The sequence below is a fragment of the Aotus nancymaae genome, unplaced genomic scaffold (genome assembly GCF_030222135.1).
Source record: "Aotus nancymaae isolate 86718 unplaced genomic scaffold, 86718_ANA_hifiasm-v0.15.2.pri h1tg000022l_1, whole genome shotgun sequence".
NCBI classification, from domain to species: domain Eukaryota; kingdom Metazoa; phylum Chordata; class Mammalia; order Primates; family Aotidae; genus Aotus; species Aotus nancymaae.
This window is the reverse complement of record NW_026988435.1, coordinates 19,463,637-19,476,567: the sequence shown is the minus strand read 5'-3', so window position 1 is coordinate 19,476,567 and position 12,931 is coordinate 19,463,637. Positions and strand designations below refer to the sequence as shown.

Below are 12,931 nucleotides of genomic sequence, written 5' to 3'. Positions count from 1 at the left end.
GAATTCTACTTCATGCTTTATGATCCAGCACTTTCTAATCTATGGATAGATGATCTCTTGTTTCTATGCTCTTGGGAATTCAGTTCCTCTGCCTGGAACACTTCCAGCCCATTGCTCATTACAATTAATACTTAAGAACTAAGTGCTTGAATTCTTCACTCTTCATAAGAATCTTACTGAACAGCACTCATTACAGATACTCACTTTTTATACTTTGCATTATGAAATACTTAAAAATGCACAAAAGTAGAGAGAATATTACAATGGATCCCTATCAGCCACAATTCAGCTTCCATAATCAAAATTAACATTAAGTCAGATAGAAATAAACAGCGATGTATTCCCACAGCAGGCTAACGTGTTGTCAACAGGGATGGTTTGATTTATCATCTAAGCTGAGGAAACGGATTCAGTTTTCCAGGATCTTACTTGTCGTGAACTCTAACAGCAAAAACGGCAAAATCACTCTCAGAGAAGCCATTAAATGCGACCAGTGACCAAGATATGAGAAAAATCCTACTGCAGACTAGAAACTGAACATGTCACAAGTGTCCTAAAATGGCTGTCACGTTACAGGACTTGTCCATAAGGTCAATTCTGGCCACTTAAACCTCACTTGAAGATAGAGCTAAGGGTTTTAATTTCGTGGGTTTTTTTCTTTTTTGTTTTTAATTGCCCACTTCAGTGTTAGCATAGAGAAAATGTGTTCCTGCTCTCTTGAATAAATCGAATTGACTGAAGAATGCTTGAATTCATTTATCTCAAAACAAAGGCAGAGGACTGAGGGTCACTGGAGTTTCAGGGCTGTTCCCAGCGCTGCGAGCAGAAACGTCAGAGCCGACCTCCCTTGGGCCCCGCAGTGCGACAGGGACCCTTCTACGGAGGATGGCTGGGGCATGGGGAGGCTATAGAAACGCCATCGAGAAGCTAGATCTCAGGCAAAGGAATGCGCTTTAAAAGGAATTGAAACGAAAGAACACAAACTCGAATCCTGGACCTGATTAGGGGCGTAACCACAGAAAGCGATAACAAACGGTTCTCATCCTCCCCTTCATTACCTCCCACGGAAAGAGGAAGGCCGGAACTACACTCCCCCGAATGCAGAGTGCGGGGCGAGGCTAAAGAGATACCGTGTTTTTTTCAAAGGCTCCCGGAACAACAGGTTTGATTATAAACGCTTTTGCATCGCCACGGCGCTCCTACCCCTCAGCCTGATTGGTCCGGGCGGCAGTGCGTGGGAAGGCGGCTCAGTCGTCACCGGCAGCGGCTGAATGGAGGCTCTTTACCCCGCGCCCTCACGGTAGATGAAGTCCTTGCTTTGGTGAGAGCGATAGCTTCTCCGATTGCCTCAAAGCAAGCGGACTACATTTCCCAGGGGTCTGCGGGACTGCCGGGCGGCGTGGGGGCGGTGCCTCACGTCTGGTACAGTCATCCCAAGCCAGTTCGGCGGGACTGTGATGGCCAGAGAGATGACTATCTTAGGTGGGTTCCCGCGGGTCCTTGTTGCTCTTGCGGGCGTAGAGGTGGCTTGAGGATGCCAGCGTGGGCAGGGGTAGTTGACTCGCCACCTGGATCCGGCTGGAGCGGCGGGAGGGGAATCTCAAAGGCGACTTAGAGGCGGTTTTCGGCTGTTCGGAGCGAATGGGGGTGGGGACGCCTCTAGGAGGGTCCTGGCCGGCCAAGGTAGGGTAGGCGGCGACCAGCTGTGTCATCCCAGAGATGTCAGACTTAGGGAAGCGTTCCTTTTAACAGCACCTAGGGTTTTGATTTGCCTCTTGAATTGGAGCAAGCTGTGGAAGGCTGCGAGAACGTGCACATCCAGGACCCCTTTGTGGAGGAAAGGGGAGGAGCTGCATCCGGAGCTGTCGGCTCTTGGGTTGCTGAATTTGGAGGGATTCAGAACTCTGATGTGTTCGATGCTTTTTCCATCAAATCGGGTTCGGAATTACCTATCCCCCACCCCCACACACCCCCACTCCGCGACTCGAAGGTGATGAAATGCTTCTGATATGTTGCCCGTAGCTGGAAGGGGAAAGTAGGATTCGCATTTGGTTTTATTTCTTTGAGTTATGTGTTGATCAGAATGAACTAACAATCAGTAACATGGAGACCTGAAAATTGATGTTTTGGGTCGTATGTAATATGAGTGGACAGAGGTATATAACACAGCCTTGTGATACCAAATACGAAATTAATTCAAAATCCAAAGGGGAATCTTGCTTCACTTATGTTTACAATCTGCGTGGCATTTATTCCTATTTTCTTTTTTTTAAATTAGTATTTGTTGAGCATCTCCTATTCCTGGTCTGGGGGATACAACAGTGAACAAAACTTGTCTTCAAGAAGCTTTCATAGATGTTGTCGTCAGTGTTGCCCACTTTTATGCTTTTTCTCCCCTAAATATTATCATTGCAAGAAGGATGGCCCTAGTTCATACTTAAATACATAAAAAGTTAACTATGTTATGAAGTGAGTTTTAATACCTTTGCAACTTTCAAAATTATTTTATCCAATTTATTCATTTCATCCTTTTGAAAGGGAAAAGAAGGTGAGATACGAGGAGAGAGTTTTAGCCTTACAATAATAAAGTTTTTGTTGTGAGGATTTTAATAGTGGAGTTTAAAAAAATAATTGAAGCTATTTATAAAGCTGTAAAATCTAAATATTAATTGATCAATAATATTAGATTATATCTGGCTTTTGCTCCAGATAAATGTTGTTTCCTGTCAGCATCCGCACAAATAATTTTGAAATATTTTTACATTTTATTTCTTCATTCACCCATTAGAGAATGACACATACAGTTATAGAGCTTTTTTGTTGTTTGTGTTGTTACTTCATTTTAAATTATAGTTTACAATTTACATTTTGAAAAACCTCCTGAGAGGAATGTTATCAGTAGTCCTATACAGAATTTTAATATGTATCTTTTTTAGCTTTGTTTCAACGAGTGATATTAAAGGGTCTTTGCTACAGTAATTTAGCACATTGTACTAGTTTGATAAAAATACATCTTTTAATTTTCCTATATTTCAGGATCAGCTGTTTTGACTCTCCTGTTGGCTGGCTATTTGGCACAGCAGTATTTACCATTGCCTACTCCTAAAGTGATTGGCATTGATCTTGGCACCACCTATTGTTCCGTTGGGGTTTTTTTTCCTGGCACAGGAAAAGTAAAGGTGATTCCAGATGAAAATGGGCATATCAGCATACCCAGCATGGTGTCCTTTACCGACCATGATGTATATGTGGGATATGAAAGCGTAGAGCTGGCAGATTCAAATCCTCAAAACACAATATATGATGCCAAAAGATTCATAGGCAAGATTTTTACCCCAGAAGAGCTGGAGGCTGAAATTGGCAGATACCCATTTAAGGTAAGTGATTAATCAAAAATTTGTATTAATTTTAGTGTACTCTTTCAGTTAATGCTTTGCCTTCATGTCACAAAACATTCTATCTCTTCTAGCATATTCAATTAATACATGAAAGTTCTGTTATCTCACATAACAAATTCCACAGCAGCTCTTGGATGAGTTAATCGCTGATTCCATAATGCTAACAGATGCTTAAGGCCTTACCATTTTCTTGCTCTCACATCCTCAGCATGTCTGCTTAGCTCTTACAGGGTAGCAGGAAGGTTGATGAAGCCCTGTGTACCATAAATAGATAATCTGTGTGTGTATGTGTACATATTTGTATGTATATAAAGAGAACATACTGATATACTAAAATTATTCTTGTTGATATGTACTAGAAGATTCTTTCAGCTATCCATTACTCTTAGAAATGAGTAATTTGGGAAAAAAGGGAGAAGATCCTGAGTTACATATTTGAATAAGCAAGTTTTATTTCTTACATTTTGTCATTCTTTCATTTATTCAGCAAATATATATTAAGGATCTTTTGCATTCTAGTTATGTGCTTGGTGATGAATTTTATTCTGTTGTTATTAAAAACTAGTATAGGCCAGGCACAGTAGCTCATGCCTATAATCACAGCACTTTGGGAGGCTGAGATGGGCAGATTACCTGAGGTCAGGAGTTCAAGACCAGCCTGGCCAACATAATGAAACCCCATCTCTACCAAAATTACAAAAATTAGCTGAGCATGGTGGCTTGCACCTGTAGTCCTAGCTACTCATGAGGCTGAGGGAGGAGAATTGCTTGAACCTGGGAGGCAGAGGTTGTAGTATACTGAGATCACACCACTGCACTCCAGCCTGGGCAACAGAGCAAGACTCCATCTTAAAAAAAAAAAAAAAACTAGTATGGATTCATTTTATAGATTTTAAGGTATAATATTTAGTAAGTTCTAATCTTGGTGAATGTACTGGATAGGTTACAAAGACATTTTTCATTTTGTAAAGATAAAGGTAAGTTTTGATTAGGTCTAGTATTTATGTATATATGTATGTCTGTGTCTCTCTATGTATAAACACATATATATACACACACATATATGTATATATACACACACACACACACACACACATACTTTCACTCTTTTATTTATTTACTTATTTGCAAATCCTCTTCACAGGTTTTAAACAAAAATGGAATGGTTGAATTTTCTGTGACAAGTAATGAGACCATCACAGTGTCCCCAGAATATGTTGGCTCTCGACTATTGTTGAAGTTAAAGGAAATGGCAGAGGAGTATCTTGGAATGCCAGTTGCCAATGCTGTCATTTCTGTACCAGCAGAATTTGATCTAAAACAGAGAAATTCAACAATTGAAGCTGCTAACCTTGCAGGTAACAGTACCCTTGACTGAGTTGCACTTTTCTCAAAGTTGCGTTAGATTCAAAACCTTCTGTAGTAAGGTTTATCACTTCCCAAACCACACAACCATAGTCATAATAAACAAACTATATCGTAGGTCTATTAGGGTTTTCTGGAGGGACGGGACTAATAGGATATATGTGTACATGAAAGGGAATTTGTTAAGGTGTATTGACTCACAGGATCACAAGGTAAAGTCTCACACTAGGCTGACTGCAAGCTGAGAAGCAAAGAAGCCAGTCTGAGTCCCCACACCTCAAAAGTAGGGAAGCTGACAGTGCAGCCTTCAGTCTGTGGCCAAAGGCCAGAGAGCCCCTGGCAAACCACCGGTGTAGGTCCAAGAGTCCAAAAACTAAAGAACTTGGAGTCTGATGTTCGGGGGCAGAAAGCATCCAACACGGGAGAAAGATGGAGTCCAGAAGACTCAGACGCTCTCATCCTTCCACATTCTTCTGCCTACTTTTATTCAAGCCACGCTCTGGCTCTGGCAGCTGATTAGATGGTACCCACCCAGATTGAGGGTGAGTCTGCCTCTCCCAGTCCACTGACTCAAATATTAATCTCCTTTGGCAATACCCTCACAGATAGACCCAGGAACAATACTTTGCATCCTTCAATCTAGTCAACATGACAGTATTAATCATCACAGTAGGTAAAGTAGATGACTTTTTATACAGGTCTATAATTTTGAAAGCTCTGTAGCACAATATAAAATGTATATGTAACAAGAACCAATCAGATAGCTACAGGACAAAGGCTCAAAGAGAAAATGGACACATGTTAGTAGTGAGGAATTATTTCCTTTAAATTTCTTTAATGTTAAGGTCAATATAATTTTTAAAATCTGAGGTAGATCATTTAATCATTTAACATTTAATACCATTGAACCAATACTGAGGGCCTTACTAAAAAAAGAAAGAAATCTTTGTTCTCTTGGAGCTTATATTCTACCAGAGAGAAAAACAGAATGAGCATAAAAGGTAAATTTAGTAGTGTTTTCAGCCTCTGCAGTGCTGATATTTTGGGCCAAATAAATCTTTATCGTGGAGGACTGTCTTGTAAACTACAAAATATTTAGCAGCATCCCACGCCTCTATTCACCAGATGCTAACAGCACCCTCCTCCACCAAGTGGTGACAATGAAAAATGTCTCCACATGTTGTCAGATTTCTTCCGGGGTAAAATCCTGCCTTGTTGAGAGCCACTTATACAGTGTATATTAGAAAGTAACCTACCATGAGGAAAAAGAACAGGATAATGAGTCAAGGTTGCTTTTGGTGGTCAGGGGATGGAGGGCTTGTAGAATTTAAATAGGGTGGTCAGGTCATTGAGAAAGTGACATTTAAGCACATTTGAAGAAATCAAAATAGTTAACCATGCAGACACACAGAGAAAGCATGTTGTAGGAAGAAGAGTTAGCCAGTGCAACAGCTATAAGCTGGGAGTTTGCTGGTACATAGAGGCTAGAAGTTGATCAGTGTGGCCAGAGTAGAGTAAGTGGTAAAATCAGAGAGCTGAAGGGAAGGGTGTTATGATATTTGGAAGAATCCTTTAGAGTATGAATGTTGTGATAGCTACTGATCCATAATATCATATTACTTTCCAGACCACTTATAAGTATGGCATTCAGTTTAAAGCAGGAATTTCATTAGAAGAAACCTGATCTTTTACGGGCTCAACATAAGCCTCTCTAATATCCACAGCACTTAGTGATAGTATATAATGATTAAATTTTTATTGCTCATATCTTCCAAAGTAAAATATGATTATTAGAAAAGGCTGGGAGATTTTTTGAGAATTAAGGGTCAATTAATAAAGAGTAGAGTGACCTATTCCACTGAACCTTAGCTATTATTTCTTCATATGATAATCTTTCAGAATAATTTTAAAGACACCATTTAGAAGAGCCTATGCTTATTGTTCCCATTTCATCCTTCTGTTCGATTTGTGACTGTTCTCATTATTACTCAGTGGTGGAGTTCATGTTATAGAAGACACAAACGTGCTGTGAGATTGAGTGGGACAAGATTACTTTATAGCATCTTCTCATGAGTTTTTTTCCCTTCAACTAATCTTACAGGATTGAAGATTTTGAGGGTAATAAATGAACCCACAGCGGCAGCTATGGCCTATGGCCTCCACAAGGCTGACGTCTTCCATGTCTTGGTAATAGACTTGGGAGGAGGAACGCTAGATGTGTCTTTACTGAATAAACAAGGAGGAATGTTTCTAACCCGAGCAATGTCTGGTAAGAAAAATGTAGGGAGAGTTGAAGAGGTTTAGGCAGTGCTTTCTTTAACATATCCAATGTGTAATGCATCCTTTTTTTTCCCCAGAATTCTTTGACTTCTTTTTGATAATTTTCTGTATATGTAATTTTATACCACCATTTTATATATTTATAGCAAAAAGTTAAATCTCAAAAAAATGACTGGGCATCCTATAAGTCAAATAAATACGTTGCCAATTACCCAGTTAGGACTCACTGAACCATCAGGACTTTTCATGGTGATAGTGAAGAAAGGGAACAGAGGAAAGAAAACTTTCTTTAAAATGAAGGGTGATCAGTATATTTCATTTAATACATTTTATAAAATAGATGTCTTTAGAAAATTTAATTGTATTTTTTTTCTTACTAAGACAATTGGCTTCACTAATGTGGAACAATTAATTCCAGCCATAAAATGTATAATTAAATGTGTTATTATTACAAGTTCAAATTTGTTCTCTTTTCCCTATATCACCATTTAATTGTATTTTTCCCTGGGAAATGTTAGGATTTTGCATTCTAAATCATTTTTTAAAGGTTTTTGTTTTGTTTAATTTAGCTTAAGGAATTAAACCAGTTTGAGAAGTTGAATTGTAAGGTATAGGTAATCTAACTTCTGCATTTTTTTTTTCTCTTAACCAGACCCTTTTTTGAATCAAGTTAAATACCAGGGATTTATATTACATTACTCTTTTCCTTTGAAATCATTTTTCTAGTTTTCAGGTAGAAAAGTAGAAAGACGTTTTCAGGTCTTAATCAGGCAAGCAAAAAAATGAAAGGAAGAAAAAGAGATTAAATACCTGCTTTTTCATTGTAAAAAGAACTTCCTTCTGTTGAGAATGACATTCAGTGTTTTTAAATAGCTACTTGTAAGCCAATCTGTATTCTTAATCTCTGTTTTCTGAAAAATTCTTTGATATTATGAAGAGATGCTTTCTTTTACATAATTTAACCCAGTTATTTTGTTTTTGATTTTTTTAATTTTTATTTATTGATTTATTTTGTAGAGACAGGGTCTTACTATGTTGCCCAGTCCAGTCTCCAACTCCTGGCCTCAAGCAGTCCTCCCACCTCAGCCTCCCAAAGTTCTAGGATTACAGGTGTGAGCCACCATGCCCGGAAACACAGTTATTTTTAATCTTTGTTTGAATAAAATTGTAATAATACATGAAACAGGAATTTGTTATTCCCAGAATACAGTTTTTACATGTACGTAATAACATATTTGCATACATACATATATGCATAAATATATTAAACTTTTTAATTTTTCACTCAGGAAACAATAAACTTGGAGGACAGGACTTCAATCAAAGATTGCTTCAGTACTTATATAAACAGATCTATCAAACATATGGCTTCATGCCCTCTAGGAAAGAGGAAATCCACAGGTTGAGACAAGCTGTGGAAATGGTCAAATTAAATCTGACTCTTCATCAATCTGCTCAGTTGTCAGTATTACTAACAGTGGAGGAACAGGACAAGAAGGAACCTCACAGTAGTGACACTGAACTGCCAAAAGACAAACTTTCCTCAGCAGATGACCATCGTGTGAACAGTGGGTTTGGACATGGCCTTTCTGATGAGAAAAGTGGAGAAAGTCAGGTTTTATTTGAAACAGAAATATCACGGAAGCTCTTTGATACCCTTAATGAAGACCTCTTTCAGAAAATACTCATACCCATTCAGCAAGTATTGAAAGAAGGCCACCTGGAAAAGACTGAGATTGATGAGGTGGTTTTAGTTGGGGGCTCCACTCGTATTCCTCGGATTCGTCAAGTCATTCGAGAGTTCTTTGGAAAAGATCCCAACACATCTGTAGACCCTGACCTAGCAGTGGTAACGGGCGTGGCTATCCAGGCAGGTATTGATGGAGGCTCTTGGCCTCTCCAAGTCAGTGCTTTAGAAATTCCCAATAAGCATTTACAAAAAACCAACTTCAACTGAATTCTCGAGGAATAATGGTTATTTGTGATCTTGTCTGATGATCTCTTCCCATGTGTCAGATTACCTTCTCCACAAAAGGAAGTCTCTATGTAAAACATCACAGATTTACCTACAGGGTAACGTAGATACAGGAAAATTTTACATAGCATTTTGTCTTAGGATTAGACATGACCAGATTGATCCTATTTGATTTTGGAAAGATCCTATTCTAACAAATAACTTCTAAAATGATAAAATTGAGATGCACCTCTCTTACAAGAGTATGGATGACTATATTTTCTGGATTCTGAAGATAGATAACCATATGCACTTAACATTATATTCTGTAAACATTAAATAGTGCCAATTATGAGATTCCCAGTTCTTACTAAATTATATTAGCAGGAACTGGTAATTACTTGATTATCACATGTAACTATTAATTTGAACTATACTTGAAGGACAGCATTGATGTCAGGTATTTACAGTGGTTGGAAGATAGTAGTAGTATTAGTATAAACTGCATACAAAATATTCAATAACTGCCATATTTTATAACAAATTTACATTCATAAATTCAGTATCTTGTTAAGCCTCATATTGTAATCATCATTGTCTGGGAGTTTTATGTATTTAATAGATGAATTTATTTTACTCCTAAAGGTATGCAAATGTTTCAGCACGATATAGTAGAAATACCCAATTTATATTCTAGTTCCTTTATGTCCTGTATATCATTCTCTGCTTGGATTTCCATGATTCTTTTTGGTTAGAGAATATTACAATTATTAATTGCATTTGAAGAATGTGTTAATGTCATAATAAAGCCATGATTATTATCTCATTTTTGTTATCCAAGACCTTTGAAAACATTGGCAAATAATATCAATTACCTACGTGTTTGTTTTATATTTTTGTTTCTTTGTTTATGTGTTCAGTAAGCCCTGAGGAATATAGCATGTATTTGAGATATTATGTGGTTTTGGTTCTGTTTTACTCAGATTTTTCCTCATATTTAGTTTTGAATGAGGAAAATGTGCTCAATTATAAAAGCCGTGTTATTGTTTTCTATTATTATTATTATTATTATTATTTTTTTTTTTTGAGACGGAGTTTCGCTCGTTACCCAGGCTGGAGTGCAATGGCGCGATCTCGGCTCACCGCAACCTCCGCCTCCTGGGTTCAGGCAATTCTCCTGCCTCAGCCTCCTGAGTAGCTGGGATTACAGGCACGCGCCACCGTGCCCAGCTAATTTTTTGTATTAGTAGAGACGGGGTTTCACCATGTTGACCAGGATGGTCTCGATCTCTTGACCTCGTGATCCACCCGCCTCGGCCTCCCAAAGTATTATTATTTTTAAATAGTCACTCTTGGACTATTTTCAACCATTAGGTTAGTTTGTAATGAGAGCAAAAAAATTGTGAATACTGGAAATAACGTAGAACTCTAATGTGGAAGGCGTTGTGGCAGTTTCAGTTTCTACAAATCAGCATTTGTAGCAGAGTTTTTTTTTGTTTGTTTGTTTCCTTTAAGAAAAACCACAGGGACCAAGACAGAAAATATAGCAGTTTGATTTCTATAATTCCCATTTTATTTGAAGATACATGGATACATACGTACACACACACACACACACACACACACACACACACACACACACACATATATGCGCACACATATTTTCCTTAGTAGAGGAATGCTTCATATTATTACTCAAAAATTATATCTGGTCAACTTTTTTTTAATTGTAAAGTATGTCTGCTTTATCCATTGCTGAATTTGGCAGTATGTTGAATTTCCAGTCACTGAAAAAGGAAACTAAACAAGTTCATTTCAAAAACCTCAAAACATTTCAGCTTCTCATAGTAAAAAGCTGAATATTACTAATATTTTTCATATCTAAAAAAAATTCTTAGCAATGAAATTGCTGTTAAAACATAAATTTCAATCAGATACCTTTGTGTACAGAAAATGTCTATAGTAGTTAGATAGAAAAGCATAAAATGTTTGTTGAAGTATTTTACTTTATAACAAATAGAGAAATGCCAAAGATGAATCCTTCACTGCATTAGGAAAATATTCCAGATGTTCTCTTGGACTTTATATGAGTCTGTAGTAGATTGTAGAATTGAAAAAGTCTTTGTGAAGGCCTTCTAAAAGTGTTCAATTTATCTCAGAATCTCCATATATTAGGATCAGCTTTAACCTAAAACATTATAATATTAAAATATAACTTGAGTTTCTCAAATGTTTGAGATGTTCAATACAATCTCTTAGTCCATTAATGCTTTTGGAAACAATTGGCAAAATAGGGCAGGCAGCTAATCTCATGTACTAAAGTTGGAATTTAAATAATTTGTATCTGAAAATTAGAATGACAGTGTTGGATTTTGGGGGCAGTAGTTTAGCATATTCTCTAGTATATAGCTACACCTTTAATAAAATGAAGGAATGTCTTCAATCATATGTTATGGGGCTATTTATAGTCTTAATGTAGTTTATTTATTTAAAAGATAATGCATCCTGAAAGGGATCATTTATGAATAATAATCTGAAGTCTTTTCATAAAACAATTCACTTTAGTTGTACATTTAGCCAGTGTTATTTGAAGTATGTAACTTTTAAAATATTAAGTGTCTTGTATGATTCAGATATTTGAATGAGTAATTTATTTTGTATCAGGAATGTTTTGGTACTGTGTTTTCACTCAAACCACTGACTTAACAGATACTACTGTGTGTAACATGTACTAAATATTACAGTTATTGTGCGTAACAGATTGTTCCTCTTATATTTGTGTGTATACAGTAATTCATGTTTTCATGTAAATAAATACCATTTTGCAGTTTGTTTTTTAAGCTGTGTATTTTTCATTTGGGACTAGTCCGGAGTACATTTTTCAGACGTCTAAATAAGAAAGTGAGGATGGAACTGATTTGACGCCCTAGGCACTCAACCTCAGTAGCTGTTGCCTAGTTCCAGAAATGTGCATTTCTCTGTATCCTTTGTGTTGCTGATATGCTTCCCACTTATTTCTCTAATTTAGGAAGACAGTTCCTATAGCATATGAACAGTATCTTCAGAATTCTGAATACTAATTCATGGCTTCTGACCATAATGGAGCCAGGAGCTAAACTATGCTAACCTAATCTAGTTAGTTAATAAATAATCCTGCATAACAGGATTCCTTTGCTTGAGAGTTAACAAATATTTCTCTAATAAAGTTTATATTAGTCTTTGGATAAAAAAGAAATATTAATTGTGTTTTGCTTCTTTAAGAAATGCATTTGATTAATGTAGTCTTTTAAGATGAGCCTTTTAAATAATGATGGTAGACTTGACCTTGGAGGGACTCAAATATATGAGGAAATACAGCATACTTCATATTTACCTTAGTTAACAGATATTGCCTCACTGAGGTAGGCAGCTTCTGATGTAAGACCCAATGATCCCCACTTAGTGGAATTCACACCCTTGTGTAATCCTATTCTCTTGAATTTGGGCAAGAGATAATGAACCTCTGCTAATGAATAATATGGCAGAAGTGCTGGGATGTCATTTCTGAAACTAGGTTTAAAAAAGACCAGCTTCCTTCTTGGATGCACCCTCTTGCTGACTTGTCTTTCAGAGCCCAGCTGCCATGTAAAAAAGACGACGTAAAGAATGCTTTTCTGGTGAATCCAGGTGTAGAAAGACAGCCTATAAGATGAGAGGCCACGTGGAGGCCGACAGGTACCCCCCACTGATAGGAGACATGTATTTCTAGCTACATGAGACAACCTTCTTGAAATGAACCCTCCAGCCTTGGTAAGTCTTGAGATAATGCAGCTACAACTGACTGCCACCTCATGAGAGACCCTAATTATTCTTTTGGCAAAAATTATAAACAGTTTGCCTTCCATCAGCTATGTGACTTCCAGGTTCCTAACCCACAGAAAATGTGAGATCATTC

At 37.4% G+C, this 12,931-nt stretch overlaps 1 protein-coding gene and 1 long non-coding RNA gene across 4 annotated transcripts in view; one reads left to right on the top strand and one right to left on the bottom strand.

Moving 5' to 3' along the window:
• The window catches only part of LOC135276386 (uncharacterized), a 123,244-nt gene extending 122,052 nt beyond the window's left edge, over nucleotides 1–1,192 (bottom strand). For all 3 annotated transcript variants that reach the window (XR_010343919.1, XR_010343920.1, XR_010343921.1), the window contains exon 1: nucleotides 1,059–1,192. This is a non-coding gene — a long non-coding RNA (uncharacterized LOC135276386). The remainder of the gene's footprint in view (nucleotides 1–1,058) is intronic.
• Nucleotides 1,193–1,412: 220 nt separating this feature from the next.
• HSPA13 (heat shock protein family A (Hsp70) member 13) lies at nucleotides 1,413–9,823 on the top strand. Its single transcript, XM_012444757.2, has 5 exons — nucleotides 1,413–1,482; nucleotides 3,037–3,377; nucleotides 4,543–4,756; nucleotides 6,865–7,032; nucleotides 8,333–9,823. Exons 1-5 carry the CDS (start codon nucleotides 1,458–1,460, stop codon nucleotides 8,998–9,000), a joined length of 1,416 nt encoding a protein of 471 aa, XP_012300180.2. The 5' UTR covers nucleotides 1,413–1,457; the 3' UTR covers nucleotides 9,001–9,823.
• The last annotated feature ends 3,108 nt before the right edge of the window (nucleotides 9,824–12,931 follow it).